Here is a 17553-nt window from a genome sequence, read left to right as displayed (position 1 = left end):
CCATGTTTTATATACAGTGAGCATTCTTCTGTTACTTCACATAGCACACAAGGTCAGGAAAGTGACAAAGAAAAAGCCCAATGCAAGCTAGGACCACAATAGAAAAAAAGTTTATGAGAGAGATGCTTTTAAGAACATTGAGAAACTTAACTCCTTGGATGTGACTAAGGAATGCTGTCAATTTACCAACCAACTGCTTTCCTTAGAGAATACTGATTAACCTGAAACTGGAATATTTCTGTGGAGTATATTGATTTCAACACACGTTTTGTCAGTGAAGATTGCTGAAGTCCAGGATATAATTATTAGACTGAACTACCTATAAAGAGATTCACCATCATTCCAGGATAGAAGCAGTCAATTGGTGAAGGACACTTTCCTCTCCTCCAGAAGATCCCAAGCTACATCCTTACTGCTTAGAAAGAAAGTTGCATTTGTCTTTCCATATCCCAGTGGTACTGCCCTTATGCTCCAAATTACCAACCAGTCTAAATTGGTATGCTTTTTTCTCTTTATTTTTTTTTCCAGAAATGTTCTGACATGAATAAAGCCACATGCAAAAAAAAAAAAAAAAAAAAAAAACAACTTTTTTTTTTAATGAAACAGAATTCTTGTTTTCTGCCAATCTTAGTTGTGAGAACTATGTTGGAGTAAAAAGGACACAGTGAAATTGCACTGAAGCAACATGGATAGAGATACATAATCACTGAAATTGTTTCTCTCTGAGTACTTTTGGCATCAAACACATTTTAATCAACTGTGTCTGTAGATCTGCATTGGATAGTCCCAGCCAGTAGTTATTGCCTCTGGGTTTCTGCATAGATTAATATGAGATATATATCCCCCTTTATCTGCATGCAAATTCTCAAATTAAAGGTTTGTTTTTCCAGACAAACTAGCCAAGCATGTTTGTTTTTTCTTTAACCAAGCTACCTGCTATGCAAAAACTTGCACATTTACTCACCTGCATGCTCGGAGTAGTGGCCCAGTTGGAGGAAAGATTTGTGCAAGCGTCGTGTAACATGGGATGGCTACAGCATTGTAGAACCCAATCTATGAAAAACAGCAATAAAAACAAGAATAGTTAATTGTTACCAAATTAAAATACTAAAAATTAACAGCCAACTAGAGTAAAGCTGTTGACTACCTATTTAATTACTGCTTATTTTAGGACTTCATACTTCTGCATCTCATCTTAATATCTAAAGACTTAGAATGAACATTAACAGTGAAGTGCTTGACAACTGCAAGTTGCTTTCTTGCCTCTCTCTAATGATTATGGTGGCTGCTTCAGATAACAGACCTGCTATCTACAAGACCTTTTGCAATTCTATTGATTTAATTGATTTGCTCAGTGTCTTTCTGGCTTTTTGGTAGCAGTAGTGGCAGAAAATAGGTGTAGATGGCAGAGTCATTTTTATAGATACTATTCTTGTGATGGAAAAAAAATATTTGAAAGCAGGAAATTTGTGCAGCATTTCCAAAATATGGTTGAGCTCTGGACTTTACTGATGTATGTATTCCATGGCTCAATTTACTTGAAATGCTACATGCTTCAAACCTTCATAAAGTTTCTGTTTTCTTTTCATGTACATAGTGGAGAGATATATTTTTACCATTACCTTATAAATCTGTTCAGAGAACAAACACATTTTCAGTGGTATCAGATTCACAAAGACTGAGAGCCTTATGACAGCTACCATGTTACAGGTGATCTACCATGACACATGGGAATTTTTAGAAAATGCTGCTTATATAAAACCAAGGATAGAAGTTTGAATTCAGATTCGTTATAACATCATTCATTTACCCCAGACTCTCATGACAGTCACTGTAGTCCACTATGATCCCTTTCTTCGGGAGAATTTTTAAACATGTCTTACTGAAATACCATGTGTACTGAAACCAAAGTATTTGATAAAAAACAAAACAAAACAAAACAAAACACCTCTTGTTAATAGTGTAAACATTATCCCTTACTCCAAAATCAATGAGCAACTCTTTTCCTCACTTCCATCAATAGATTCCTCCCATGTCGCTATGTAAATAAGTCCCTTTTGTACTTTAAAAAAAAAAAAAAAAAAAAAAAGAAAACATTTCTCCGACCTAAAAAGACCTAAGAAGACCTAAAAAGGCCTAAGAACCCAGCAGTCTGTGTTATAGTAATTATGGTGTAACCAATACAAACTAAATGCAGAAGAACATAAGGCAAAGTACACACCACACAGAAGTCATGTCTGTTCATCGTTTAAAATAAATAAATAAATTTCTATTTTGCATACTGCATTGTTTTCATCCCCCCCCCCCCCTTTTTTTTTGGAGGGTATTTATTTTATTGGAAATATAATATTTAAATTTAAATATTAAATATGGATTTAGTTTCTGAATAAAGACAAGCTTATTAAAAATGTCTCTTTGCAAGAGTTTAGATTTCTGACCAGAGCAAACTCACACAAATGTTTTGGTAAAAGGATTAAATTGCCTGAATACATAATTCTAGACTGAGTTTTATGTTGCCCTGGCCAGAGAGAAAGCCTGAAGTTCATTCGGGAATAAGTAATCCATTGAAGTCACTGCAGGAGAGGCAGCATATGTATATCCTGGGATGTATAAGAAGGAAGAACTAGAAAATATCTTTTGTTTCTGAAACAAACTGCTACAGTCTATTCTATTGTGTGTATTAAATATATTTATAGCTTTAAGAGCTGGATCTTTACTGTTCAGACAAGCATTTCAAATAAGAAATCACTCCTAAAATTTTATTTATTTTATTTTTTTATTTATTTTTGCATAAAACTTCTCATTTTCAACCTGAAAACTATATTTCTGAATTAAGTTGCGAATGGTTGGATCTTGTGAGCCATTTCTCACTCCTTCATTACTCAGGTTGCTTTGACTTGCTTATCTAAAGTTTTCAGGTCACTGCATTGTTTTGTCATTTCTACTTGCCTCACAGGTTCCAAAATTCTTAGGCCCTGAAGATGAGACATTTACAGGTCCAATGGATGCCAAAGCAGAAAACACCCTTCAAGTGTGTAATGTTGGTGTAATCTGAAACACTGATTAAATTCTCAAGGATGGAGCAGAAAAGAGGGTGAGGGAATTCTTACTGAATAAGGAACAAATCCTCAGCACAGGCTCCACAGTAGGAAGATACCAAACTCAGGGAACCCTACAAGTGTACTGCAAAGGGCAACTGATCCAACCACTTAGATGAGTATCTTTCAACCAGTGAAAGAGCCAACCACAGAATTATTCTCATTAAAGATGAGCTTTTGAGGCATAATTATTTTTTCTAATTGCATGTTTATACAAATCCTCATTTCCTAAACATCATTGTCATTTAAATAAAGTTGAAATGCTTTAATTAAAATCCACATAAAAATATGGGATTCTGAACTCGTTAATACTTTCTGTTAGAGCCCAAGGAAATGGATGATAATGCTCCATTAAATTATTCTGTCTCTGCAGAAATATAAGAATGGTTACTTTCACAGAACTATGTATGTCCTAAATCTCACGTTTTGCTGTAGCATTGTTGTGAGATATAGCAGGAGCAACTAAACTCTGAAGTTGACTTTTAACCTCTTTATTTTGCTTAATAGTTTACTATTATACTATTAAGAAGCACAGAACAGAGCACAATGTAAAAGAACCTATGAAGATTCTTTTTAAAAGAGAAAAAAAAGTTTATTTCTCAGACCTGTACTTTCAATTCCATTAACAATTCTTTCATAAACACCCAGAAGAGTAAGTACTATATGTACTGTAATACCATGTACTTTTCAAGATGTTCAAAGATAAATAATACAGTGTGTGGAAAAATAAACTAAGTACAGAAAAATGTTTCTTCTCCTACTAGACTTACACTTGACACATGAATTCAATAAATTACTGCCAATTCCTTACTATAATAAGAGTAATAGATTTTATGCTAAAATATGAGATAGCATACAGGGTTATTTTTCAGAATATAAAAATTTCCAAAGTCTTGCTTAACAAGTAATTGATCTACAGCATTTTTGATAGCTTGTTGTTTCTATTTTATTTTAAAATTATTGTTCCCTTCACAGTTCATGAAATGCTTTGTGATAGCCATTGACAATTACAGTCTCAGAGGCCACTAAAAGTACATAAAATCTTATATGTATGTATATAAATAGACAACAGACCATTTGCTTTTCTTTGTTCACACAAACAAAGAAGAGCTAGCTTTATTGTTTGCCCAAAACAGCTTACTCAAAGACCTTTTCTTCTTGAATTTATGTTTACAAAATACCTATTTTCACTAGGAAAAGCAGAAAAAAAGCAATAATTGCTGCACATTTTGCTACAAATTTGTGCTCAGGAAAATCAATACACAAACCCTTTGAGAAACAGACAATTTAGGCTCTTAAAAATATACTACTTATTACTTATCCTCAATAAACTCCTCTCATATTCCTTTTGTTTATTTTTAAAGAAATGTCAAAAAGCAATGTCTGTAGTTATCCAAAATAATAATGAAGAAGTATTGGCCTAAAATCACTATATTTGAAATAATATAATATTATAAAATAATATAATAACAAATATTTGAAAATCTGTACCTGAGTATTTTGACCTGGAGCAAGTGAAAGCAATAGTTAAATTTGTAAAACAGTGAAAACTTTTAGCTAACTTTAAACTTCTAGCAATCACTGAGTTGAAAAGATGTCATTGACTTCTCAGAATTTGATGTTACTGTAGCTTTAGGAAGAGTTACCAGTAGAAAAAAAAAAAAAAGAAAGAAAAAAAAAAGGAACAGTGACTTTCATGGTACTTCTATAGCTCACTGCAAATCATTCATGCCCCATTATGAAATCTCAAAGAAAAAATAAAAATAAATAAATAAATTAATAAAAATAAACAGGAATCAAAATGTAGAGGCCTCTGATTACACGAGTGTATTCACGCAGAGGTCTGTGAAGATCTCTGTCCTGCTGCAGGGACAAACTGCTTTTTCCTTGAGTTGTCCTCCATGACTTTACTAACATCGTTTTAAGTATTCCTTAAAATTTTCCTAAGACATATACATTATATGATACTGATCCTGTACACAGTGTCTCAGGAAGGTCCCAGAACTTGCAAAGGGTAGCACAGGCAACTGCTGGTGATCACCAGCGTCTGAGCTTGGTCATTGGCAACTAATCTCCTGTGTTATCTTATCACATATCACCACGTAATTGATGCCTTTATAGATTTTTTCAACAACCATTTTGACAGATATTAAAAATACTTGAGAAAGAAACTTTACATCCTTTCCAGAAATGTCATTTAGTCTTATGTGGGACTGATAGTGGGATCGAGTGCACCCTCAGCAAGTTTGCAGGTGACACCAAGCTGAATGGTGTAGTAGATAAATAGAAGGAAGGTATGCAATCCAAAGGGACTTGGACAAGCCAGAGAAGTGGGATCGCATTAACCTAGTGAGGTTCAACAAGTCAAAGCACAAAGTGATGCACGTGGGCCGGGGAAATCCCAGAGAGGAGTTCAGACTGGGAGAAGAACTCACTGAGAACAGCCCTGCAGAGAAGGACATGAGCATTCTGGTAGACGAAAAGCTCAATATGAGCCAGCAGTGCGCACTTGCAGCCCGAAGGCCAACTGCCTCCTGGGCTGCATCAGAAGAAGTGTGGCCAGCAGGTCAAGGGAGGTGATTGTCCCCCTCATCTCTGCCCTTGTGAGACTCCACTTTGAGTACTCTGTCCAGGTATGGAGCCCCCACCACTAGGATGTGGAGCTGTTACAGCAGGTCCACAGGAGGGCCACAAAGATGAGGGCTGGAGCATCTCTCCTACAAAGAAAGGCTGAGAGAGCTGGGGCTGTTCAGCCTACAGAAGAGAGGGCTCCAGGGTGACCCCATTGCGACCTTTCAGAACTTATAGGGGACTTATAAAAAAGATGGAGAAAGAGTCTTTACTTAATCAGATATTGACAGAACAAGGGGGAATGGTTTTAAACTAAAAGAAGGAAGATTTAGATTAGATATCATGAGGAAATTCTTCACTAAGAGGGAGGTAAGGCACTGGAGCAACTTGCCCAGAGAGGTTGTGGATTCCCCATCCCTGGAGGTGTTCAAGGCCAGGTTAGATGAGGCCCTGAGCAACCTAATCTAGTGGGTGGCATCCTGGCCTATGGCAGAGGGGTTGGAACTAGATGATCTTTGAGGTCCCTTCCAACTAAAAACCATTCCAGGTAGGATTCTATGATTTGTTGCTCATTTGTCTTGCAGATAGTCTTTAACACATGTGCTATTGGCCAATACCAACACTCACCTGCCCCAATTTGCAAATTAAAATGTCATGATGTGTTAAATACTTCACCATATGCCAGAAAAGAGACATCTGCCTTTTCATATCTTTGGTCAGTATTCATGACCCTCTATGTTTTCTGATTTTTTTTTTTTTTTTGATACTTCTTCAAAATTGTACTTGATGTAAGGATGAGACCGCAGTTCCTAAGCGTTTACCTCCTTTTACAAAAAAAAAGTATCCTACCTCCTTTTACAAACACCATACAAGAAAGAATATACTGTATCCAAAAGCTTTTCAAGCTAGTATTTTAACTACAGTTCTGCTACCACTCCATGGAGTTTTTACTAAGGGGAAAGAAGAGTGAAAACAAGCTGTAAATCACTGCATTGGGAATTACAAGAATAAAAAGAGTAGTAAGGTATAATCAGAAGACAGACTTCATTTTTCTCATTGAAATTTCATGATGATTTTCATGGCAGAAGTATTGTATAGTGCCTAAATCACTCCTGAAGCCTTATGTTATAGGAAGTGGAGCTATGTTATACAGTAACATGTATAAGTATGTAATTCAGGACAGCAACAAAAAATTTACTATCATTTCAGTAATGTCTTTGAAAACAAGTTTTCCACTGTTAAGTAAAACAATAAAAAAAATAATAATTAAAAAAAAAACATTTTGCATACAAAGCATGGAATTCAGCAGCTCACATACCCTAGCATCAAATGCAATATATGGTAATATATGAAATGTTTTTCCATACATGTTTTATTAATACTATAAAGCATGTATGATTTTACAGAAAGAGTTCATACTTGACCCTGAGGGACTTCATCTTTCTTGTCTCTGTCCATCATAGGAATAGGCTGAATACCCGTTTTCTTCATTTCATCTCCCTGGAGAAAAACAAAGAGAGAGATTAGGATTATTCCATTTTCTACTGCATGTGGATCTAAAACTCCAGAATTAAAAGTAACGCAACATACTAGTCTAAGGCAATCTCAGAAAACTGCATAAGGAGAGTCTCATTTTATATATTCACCTAAACAATAATGTCAATAACAGATCCTGAAAATCAATTTTTTGAGTAAATGTACACATATTGTCCTTGTTTGCAAGGGTCTATCCATAATAAAAGGCAATTGGAAGAAAGGGAAGGAAAGAAACAAACAACAACAAAAATGGCATAAAATACATCAGATTGACCAGTTCTATTCATAGTTAGTCTCACCTTTGAAAACATTACCCATTTAAAGTGCTATAATACATAGACCAAAAGAACATAACTCACCCAACCAAGGCAAAGATGAGTAAAGCAGATGAATTTATAATGTACCCTCTTTGTCAACAATCCATCTTTTTGACCAGAGATGAGGAGCATATTTTTACATAGCTGTCTGTCAAACAGCCTCCTTAAGTACACTAATTATTCTACATGCATAAGAGAAATACTGGGAAAAAGCAGTATAGCCAAAGACCAGAACTATGTAAAGCGCAAGTGGAAACTGTCTCCTTCACAGAGCAGCCAATACACATTTCTGAACAGTATACTGGGCCTGAACATGATTACTTCTTACAAATCCATAAGTAACTGGCTAAATTCTGTAACAAGTTGAAATTTTCAAATAGACTTATGCTTCAGCTGCACTATTAAAACAACGTAGGTGCTTAATCTTAGCTGAAAACACTACCTATATTTGGTTTCATTCAATGAAAGAAGATTGGTGTGACATACCACAAAATTGCTGCAACCTCTTCTGCAGTTATTATTTAACAATTACGTAAAGGAGAAACATTATAAAAAGACTTATTAATTCATTCCACATATTAAGATTATGAACTGAAGTAGTAATTAGGAACAACATTGTGTCATGTGTATAGACTTTACTTTCCCCCACCCCCCACCCCTGTTATGTAACAATTTCTGGAGCAAAATTCAGTCTAATCTTTATATTCATATAGCTTTCCTAGAATTTTCTCTATATTTGTCTTGGTTTCCTGTTTTACAAAAGCATTTAGAACTATGGTTGATTTGTCAGCCATCCTGAATGGATCACAATGTATCCAACTTCTGTTATATATCAGTTTAGCAAAATAGCAAATAAAGAATACAATTTCTGTCAAAAATGTCTAATCTACATTTGTTCCATGAAGTAGCATTATAATATAAGATGTACCTTTATTAAATCAAATAAAAAAAAAACAACTTAAAATCTGTGCAGGCTCAGTTATGTCCATAATTCCATCTCTAATATTGCTGAGTAAGAAAAATCAACTTGATCCTTCCCTTTGCACTCAGTCCACAAGACTTGCAAAAAAATATTTTATTTTAATTATTTTAAAGTCTTGTAAGCAAAACAAATTGGGCATGTAATTAGTGAGGTACATCAACATTATGCCTCCATTATATTGCTCATAAGAACACTCACTCTCCAGTGCTGACATTTTAGAAAGTGAATATTGAACTATATCTTTGAGCTTAAAAAGTTTACATGTTTTAAACATCTTATCATAGACCGATTTGTTCATAACTAAAAGAACTAGAAAATTTAAATAATAATAATAAAAAAATAAAACAATGACATGCCATGCACATCTTGAATTTCTTAATAAACATGCAACATGCAAAACAGAAATCTCCAAATTATATGCATGCTACATCATATCTGTGGGCCTGATTTCCACTTTACACCTATATAAAACAGAAATAAGCCCACTGAATTCTTTAGACTTCCACATGGCACATAAGAGAAAAGGGCACTTCATGATACACACATGCAATAACAGTCTTGAAAATACAACGTTATCTTCTAAAACCACACAATTCAACGATATGCAACATGCTCAGAATTTACTCCTCATACCCCTAAAGAAGTCACTTTTTCACTTTAAGAATTAAATGATTAAATCATTCCATCCTGAGCATAAGAAATGTTAGAGATTGTATCTTTATTTCTGGATATGATTACAGCTCAATGTCATGTGTCAATTCTCAGTACATCTTATCTGTGGAGTAACATTCACTATATTAAAAATCAGCTCTCTCTCTTTGAGACCCAGTTGTTGAGCTGGGTCACAAAGATGCAAATGGTGGGATTGGAAAAATTGAAAGGATTGCCATATTTGCTTTAGCATTTCCTGGATTCACGCTATTCATGCTGCAACTTTATGTGTGTGTTTTAAGGCAGTTGGTCTGGAAGCTGCTTTCATATTTTGGATTTCTAGAATACAAATAGATGTTTCACAGCACTACTCTTAGTGACTCAAAGAAGAAACAGATTTTCTTGTATGTTCTGTTAGGACATTATTTCTAAATTCATCTTCAACAGAGAGAAAAATTGATACCTGAAAATTAGGAAGCTAACTTAGCTCTTTAAATAGTTTCCAAGAAAACAACAAAACACATGCCGGCTGCAAAGAACAATCTTTAATATGTTATGAAAACATGTAGCTGTCGATATATTTTTTTTATTTTTCTATTTTTTTTAATTATTATTGTTATTTTCCTACCTAGATATTTTCTTTGATAAAAGAAAATGAGAAAACAAAAATGCACATACCTCAGCCCAGAACTCTGCATATATATCATTGGCTGTTAGTCTGGTAACTGGCCACAGTTTTGTTACAGAACACAAATCACAAGCAGTCATCATCAGACCAATCACTCTATCTCTAGAATAAAACAACATGAAATTGTAAGTTTGGTAAAGACTTAATTACCATATCCCAAGGTTTTTATTTATCCTTTCTCAGTTCAATCAGCAATAAAGTGTAAATACTGCAAAATTTCTCCCATCTTGCTTGTTTCTTCCCCACTTGTTTATGATTTACAGGTATAGCATCACCTTTATTTTTTTTTTATATATATATATATACCCTGTATTACTTCATTGCTTGCAACCAGTTCATCTGTAGAATTAATGGAATATATAGGAATACCTCTCAAAACACTCCTGTGCCTCTACTTCATTTTTTGAGAATACAGTACAAGTCTATAAATAGAAAGATGGCAAATCCTGTTGCTGCATTTCTTTTCATTATTTAAAGAGAAATGAACACATATTCCAAAAGTAAGAAAAACTAATTCTATCTCAAAGATCTTAATTTACAAGTAAGCTCTCATTTCTTCCTCTGCTTCTTCTCAAAAGTACATTTTACTTTTTCTTACTTCTGCCAACAGCCAGTGACTGTATCTTCTGTCTCAGTTTCTGTCTGAGAAATTATTCAAGAACTGCCTTAGCAAACTGTGTTGTTGATCTAAATGCGAGGTCTGCTAAAGTAATATTGTAGCTTTAAAGAGTAAGGTCTCCACAACAGCCCTAATACTGCAATAATCGGAGTACACCTATGGTACATGTATATTAAAAGAGAAGTCATTGTATATTATTATTGTATATTAAAAGAGAAGTCAATTCTCCTCCTAACAGGACAAGACTCCCATAAATAATTCCATCCCATACACTGAGTAGCCTATTCACAGAATAATTGAAGAGGATTGGTAGGATTATAATGATCATTACTAAAAGTAAGAGTTTTTGTGTTTTGTTTTCTAGCACTTCTCCATTACTCCTTTAATCTATTGTTTGTGAGTGTCTTATAAAGAAAACTGTCAAATTAATGAATGAATTAACGTGATTTCCATCTGATAGACACCTGCATCTTTGTTAATACCTATCCCATGAAAAAAGCACACAACTTGCTAACTTTCATGCCAATGTGATGGCAGTCATAGAAGCTGTATCAATAGAAAAATTACCATTGAAATACACAAACACAATGTAAAGAATAGATAAAAGCAAAGTACAAATTCCCTGAGTTATAAAAGATTCATCAGCCACATAAGGGACAAATTTAACATCCTATTACATTATTTTTATTGTACAATACCAAGTAGAAGCCTTGGATTCTTTAGCCATGTTACCAACTAATGCTGTATCACAGGGCATGTGGTTTTGCACTGAAAATGCTTAAAGGGAGCAGACAGGGTAAAAAATTTATACATAACAGAATATTCAATCATATACCAAAGAGTTGTGCAATATTCAAAATTGATAACCCCTAAGTTCAAGATTCCTCATAAGTTTCATTTTGAGGTTATCAGGACCTAATATACCTTTAAGATTTTGAGGCTTGCTCAAGCCTGATAAACTTAAATTCCATACTGTGACTTAAGTTTTAATACAAGCTTAAGCTTTTATTTAAGTATTAAACTGTGCTGTGATAATGTATTCAGAACTACCAGCAAAACCTTTTAAATTCCTCAAACAGTTAAAGAAGATCCAAATTCCAAAGTTCTTTTTGAAAAGAATCAGAATCATGACTCAATATACTCTCCATTTTTTCTCTGCCTTAGATCAAGGCCATTTTCCAGTAAAGAAGCTATCAAGGGAGTATGGTACAGAATCATAGAATCATTAAAGTTGGAAGACACCTTCAAAAACATCTGGTCCAACCATCACCCTACTACATATGTCACCCACTAAACTGTAGTGCTGAGTGAACACTTTAATCAACACTGTTATGAGACATATCTGCCATCCAGGGTACATTATGTTTTGCTTACGTGGACAAAAAGATTCATGTCTATATGAATATGAATATTTGTATATTTTGAATAGTTTTAAAACTTACAACTATCTTAATTCACAAAGGTTGAGAATTGACCAGAATTCATTCCTGTATCTCTGTTTGACTTAGGGATTTTTTCTGGAGTCAAATGTTTCATCACAACAGAAAGTTATGTGAAAACAGTAGCTGATTTGGCTATTGAATTATGTTCAGGTGTTGTTAGCTGCTTTATGGAGAGGCAAAATGATTACAAAGAGCTTGATTTTTTCCCTTCCAACAATGAAGTGGAAGTGACTTTGCTTCTAGTAAGGATTAATCTTTCAAAAAGCATGCTTACAGAAACATAATTATATTGACATAAGAATGAAATGAAATTATTATGAAATTATTATTGCACTTTTTTTTTTCCCTACTACTTAACTGCCTATGCACTAACTTCCTGGTGCAGATAATATGTCAGTGAACTGTGTAGATGAAATCCAAAGCTAGTGACGTGCAAATATATATATATACACGTATATATATATATATATATATATATATATATATATATATATATATATATATATAACGCATATATATGTATATATATGATTACATATTTTACACAAAGTTGGTGTTTGAAATCTCATCTGTAAGATCTCTGCCTACAGAGAATAGTTTTGGTTTTTGTTTGTTTGTTTTTTCCTCTCTTACAATTCCTGGTTGTGTTCTGTGAAAATAAAGGTTTTTCATTCTAAGACTAATGCCTTAGTAAATTAAATCTGGTTTGCTGCTTTACCTGTGTGCTTGGTTCTTAAGGTTTAATGCTCCTGCTTGATGCAGCTCTTCAAGCTGTTTTCTATTTCCAAAGTACAGGGCAAGATCTGTAGCAATGATGGCTTTCCGGATAATCTCAAGGACTTGCTCATATTCACTGGAGCTCAGATTGGAGAAGACATTGTGCCCTTCCAGCTATGAAAAAGTAAAAAACCAATAAAAAGCACAAGCTCTAATTCTGAGATGATTTCAGTCATTACTTCACCAGACAGGTTACAACAGTTCTACAACCCAATGACAATTTTTGTTGCAAATTCAGATGCTGACAGCCTGAAATTCCCATTTTTATCATTGTTTTTTAAATGCTGTCATGAAACCTATGACTAAACCACTGATTTGCTTTGGGGATCGCTCCCTCTGTAGCCTGAAGGTATTAATAGAGAAAAATGATAGCTTTTTCTGCTGTGATTTATAAGCACTACATGTACTGCACTTCCAGACACCATTAGCTGGGAACTTGTGATTTAATCCTGATCCAGAGTATTGCACTGCCAAGCTGGTAAATCGAATGTCTGATTCACTCTGAAGAACAATTTTTGATATTGCATAATAAGTAATACAGAAGAAAAAATATCCAGTTTAAAATCCTAAAAGATTTTAGTATGACGGTGTTACCAATGACATGTGCCTGCAATTGCTTCATTTATTGATGCAATATTCTCTTCAGAAATAAAGTTAATTTCAGTATGTTAAGGTATAAAAATATTTAGGGGGAAAAAAAACCTGCTTTGTTCAACCATAAATTGACTGACCGATAAACTAAAGACAATGTCTTCCACTATGGAGGCTCTGGCAACGTGACACTTTCATCCCTTTTCTGTTTCCACTATGTATGACTGCACTTTTAACTGACAATATCCATGCACTGTGATCACTCCTAAAGCTGTAACACATTTCAAGTCAACACTGTTTACTGTCTCTAAGCTTTTGAAAGCAACTTGTCAAAAGTCTTCCTACTGTTGAAAGGAAACAGAGAAAAATATGAAAGAATGAACCAGCCATGTCAAGGTGTGGACATTCAAAAATAGAAAATATTATTAAAATATAACAAATTCAGATGTGTTTTGACATTTAATTGGCATTTGGGCTGAAGCTCATCAAAAGTTTCCCTGACTTTTGTCAAGCATTTACATAATTTTTTCAAAATAATTCTTCTATGGTACAAATAGGTTTGGTTTCTCTCACCATCCGGAACATAAATGTCATTTCCCAACATTTTTACTTGGAGAAAAAGATTTATTGTGAATAATGAATAGAAAATACAATCTGTCTGTCTCAATGCTCCTTTGACAGCCTCCTAAGCTGTAGTGCATGATGTTAAAAAGGAAGCTCAGAACATTTTAACCCATCATCAACACTTTGGAAACAGGAAATTGCTGCTATTTATTTATTTTCACGATTTGAGGTTTTGGGAACTCTGTACTCCCCAACCTTGTTGCATAACATGCTATTCACCCTACTAATTAAATTATGCTAGTTTGGAGGTGTGACTTCTAGACTTTAGAAGTTGCAATAAGAGGAAGACTGTTGTGACAAGTCTACATTCTACTAGGACCAAAAAAAAAAAAAAGACTCCATTAAGTACCAATAGAAGCTGCTGGCTCTGAGCATGTCACATAGACTTCTGAGAACTACATGCAAAGTACACAAAGTACAGCTCCTAAGATTTTATTCTTTCTCTGCTGAGCTAGAACTAGTGAACAGAACCTTCTGTAAGTATGGCATACAACAGAATTACAAGTGGACAACCAAAACACCTATAAAGTTTCGAACAGTGAAAAATCCTACATATTATTAACATAAAATTAAAAGTCATTGAGATAAATCATAAAGGGTTGGATTTTTATTTTTTTTTTCCATAATAGTCCTAGAAATATACAGAAAGACTTGATTCAACTGAAAAAACACCAAGTCAAAAAGGCTGTTCTCATCTGCCTTTGCTGCTAAATATCACTTATTGGCACCTGGCTAGTCAGTGTCTGAATCCACTCTGTAGCCCTGACCATTTATCCACCTTTCCTCACTTATATATGACTGTGACAGCCAAGGCTAACACGTAGCAGGGAAGCAAAAGGGTTCCCCACCTTCTTAGCAAATGGAACTTTCATCAATTGCACTATTTCTGCAGGAAAAATGCATAATGGTTATTAAAGAATGAATGAAGTCTGCTTCACATAGCCTTCACATAGCAAGTTCACTGAGGAACTTGCTCATTGTGCACAAACTCACATGAAGAACGAATACTAAAAATCTAATGCCATACCACCACCACTGAAGGATTCAATTACACCCTCCCACATGGAGGAATATTCAGAGATAAAGCTTCCATTCTCTGATGAAATGTGTATGATACATAAAACCATAATATCACAAGATGTGCTTCTGAATACAATACAGAATATGTATGTTTCCTAAAAGGTGATTAGGCATTTAAGAAAATAAATATCTTCCCCCTGAAAGACCAGAAAGAAAGAAAAGTTAACAATGAATTGGTGGCACACTAGTATGGCAAGGCTATGTATCAGGTGTGTGCACAGTAAATTAAAAACAGAGAGCACAAGTATATCATGAACTGGCAGCTGTTTCACTGGTGAGAGTTCTCAGTCTTCTAACTGAAGATGAACAAATTTTTTCAGTGATGAGAAAATATTTGTGTGTCAGCAACACACTTTGATTTCCCAAAATATATTTGCATGCTTTCCTCTACTTTTCTGGTAATTAAACATACAGACAATTTACCTTGTAGTAGGAACTATCACAGAATATTACCTTACTCATTTTATTCCAATTGCTGAAGAACAACAAAAAAAAAGTGTGATAACATAATGAAACAAGCTGAAACTTTTCATGCGTGCAAAATTAACATTTGCTCCCATGTAAAGAATTTATGCATACTTCATGCCACACATTTAATGTTCATGGAATTTATTACAGCAGGTTTTTGTGCTTCTCATACAGACTTTTGACAGTTCTTTAGTTTTTGTTAAAAAATTCAGGACAGTTGAAGACTTTGTTGAAGCACATTTTACTGAAAATATGTAACTAAATGAGAAACTGATTTTTCATTTTCAAAGTTCTTGTTCCATAGGGTTGTAGAAGAAATCCTTATTGATCCAGAAACTGACAATTCAAAGGAAGACCATAAGTATAGACCTTCAAATGCACTGTATTTCTATAACATCAAGATTTTGGGAGAGCTATGTTTTGTGCTATTATTGAATGCTTGGGTTGCTAATATTGAATGCTTGGGAGCTAGGTTTGCTGTAATAAATCAAGGCAAATACTTCTTCCACACTTCTAGATGAGCACTACAGTCCAGAAATAAAAATAAGCATGCTTCAGAAAATCTACTGGCTAATGATGTGACTCCTATTTCCAACACCAGACTCCAGTGCACAGAATATACAATTACAATAATCCTACCTGCAGGATGGATACAGTCTGCGAGAAGTGGTGCTGTTCCATAGTTGATGTGGAATAGAGAGCAGCTAGAGGGTGATCAAATTTCTGAAGATAGCTGTTGCTGTAACCTCTGTGATCCAGGTCATGACATAGGCATGCAACTAAAAGACCTTTTCGCTATTAAAAAGTGAGTGAGAGAGAGAGAGAGAGAGAGAGAGAGAGAGAAACAAGTAAGATGTATTTCCCTATGCCCCTAGATGTCACTCTCTTACCAAAATACTGTAATTGTCGCACTAGAATTACACTGTCTTCAAAAAGTACACAGAATCCTTTGTGCTACGTATCAGATCTAGCAGACATAAGCTTTTCTGTCTTGCCCCGTAAGCTTAATTCTCCTGTTGTATCCTTTACAGCCTGCATTTTTTCCAGTCTTACAGCTTTCATCAGCCTGTCTCCTAGTCCCAGATAGTTCTCTTAGTCTAGCTCATCCCAGTCTACACTTCTCCGGAAGTCATTCTTATCTGTTCTTCAGAATTCCAGTGCCTAATTCCAGTGCTTTTCACCATGAACCCACCTTCCCTGCTTCCCTGCTTGGATCTTTGACCACTCCTACCTATTGGATCTGTTTGTCTCTAGATCGCAGTCCCTTTTACAATGTTTCATACTTCTCTCCCCATCTCTAAATCTAGATTCAAGGCACCATTCTTCACCTGACATCAGCCCATCCTAGTTTCCCAAATTTTCCTCTTTAGTAGCTTCCTGTACTCTTGCTGTATACTTCTCCAGTCTCAAGAGAGGAGACTGCCAAAAGGAGCTGAAGGGGGTAAGGCATTTGAATAGGTGGAGGCTGGCTGGAGCTCGTCAATCTCTTGGCTAAGAGACTGTTCCAATGTCTCTTAACAGCTGCCTCTTTTGCTCCCCCAGTCCCTCTCGTCAAGAATCATAGAATCTTTTAGGCTGGAAATGATCCCTCAAGACCATCAAGTCTAACCATCAACCTAACACTAAGAAGTCCACCACTAATCTATGTCCCTAAGCGTCACATCCATATGGCTCTTCTGTACTTCCGAGGATGGGAAGTCTAACACTACCCAGGGCAGCCTGTTCCAATGCCTAACCACCCTTTCCATGACAGATGGGGTTTACTACTTGGTTAGCACTGAAAGGTATGAAACCTTTAAGTATTCCCTGAGGGTGCAAATCCACACATTTTTGTTGTTAAAGAAACAGTGATTTTTTTTCAAATATGGATAACTTTGCCAACTTCCAGTACTTGCCTGGTAAATGCCACTTTCCTATTTCAGTGCCAATTTTCAAGTCCCTGCTTTAAAGCAGAATACACTAGACATTTTCATATGAAAGACCACCAAATTTTATTTTACTCTCATACACTGCACAAGAACCTGGTTTCTCCTAGAATGCTTATCGAAAAGAATCAAACAATTATGGCTGAAATTTCCCCAAATGAATCTGCCAGATGAAGCCAGGAAA

At 35.0% G+C, this 17553-nt stretch overlaps 1 protein-coding gene across 7 annotated transcripts in view; it reads right to left on the bottom strand.

Annotated features, from left to right (window-relative positions):
• The window catches only part of PDE10A (phosphodiesterase 10A), a 367399-nt gene that overhangs the window by 10095 nt on the left and 339751 nt on the right, over window positions 1-17553 (bottom strand). For all 7 annotated transcript variants that reach the window (XM_072035843.1, XM_072035842.1, XM_027454257.3 and 4 more), the window contains 5 exons: window positions 16084-16239; window positions 12623-12795; window positions 9834-9945; window positions 7089-7169; window positions 965-1053 (listed from right to left, as the gene is read on the bottom strand). In XM_072035843.1, coding sequence (XP_071891944.1) covers window positions 965-1053; window positions 7089-7169; window positions 9834-9945; window positions 12623-12795; window positions 16084-16239 — 611 coding nt within the window. The remainder of the gene's footprint in view (window positions 1-964; window positions 1054-7088; window positions 7170-9833; window positions 9946-12622; window positions 12796-16083; window positions 16240-17553) is intronic.

Source organism: Anas platyrhynchos, chromosome 3, assembly GCF_047663525.1.
Source record: "Anas platyrhynchos isolate ZD024472 breed Pekin duck chromosome 3, IASCAAS_PekinDuck_T2T, whole genome shotgun sequence".
NCBI lineage: Eukaryota > Metazoa > Chordata > Aves > Anseriformes > Anatidae > Anas > Anas platyrhynchos.
Note: the sequence above shows the minus strand (reverse complement) of the source record. Positions and strands in the feature narration are given on the sequence as shown.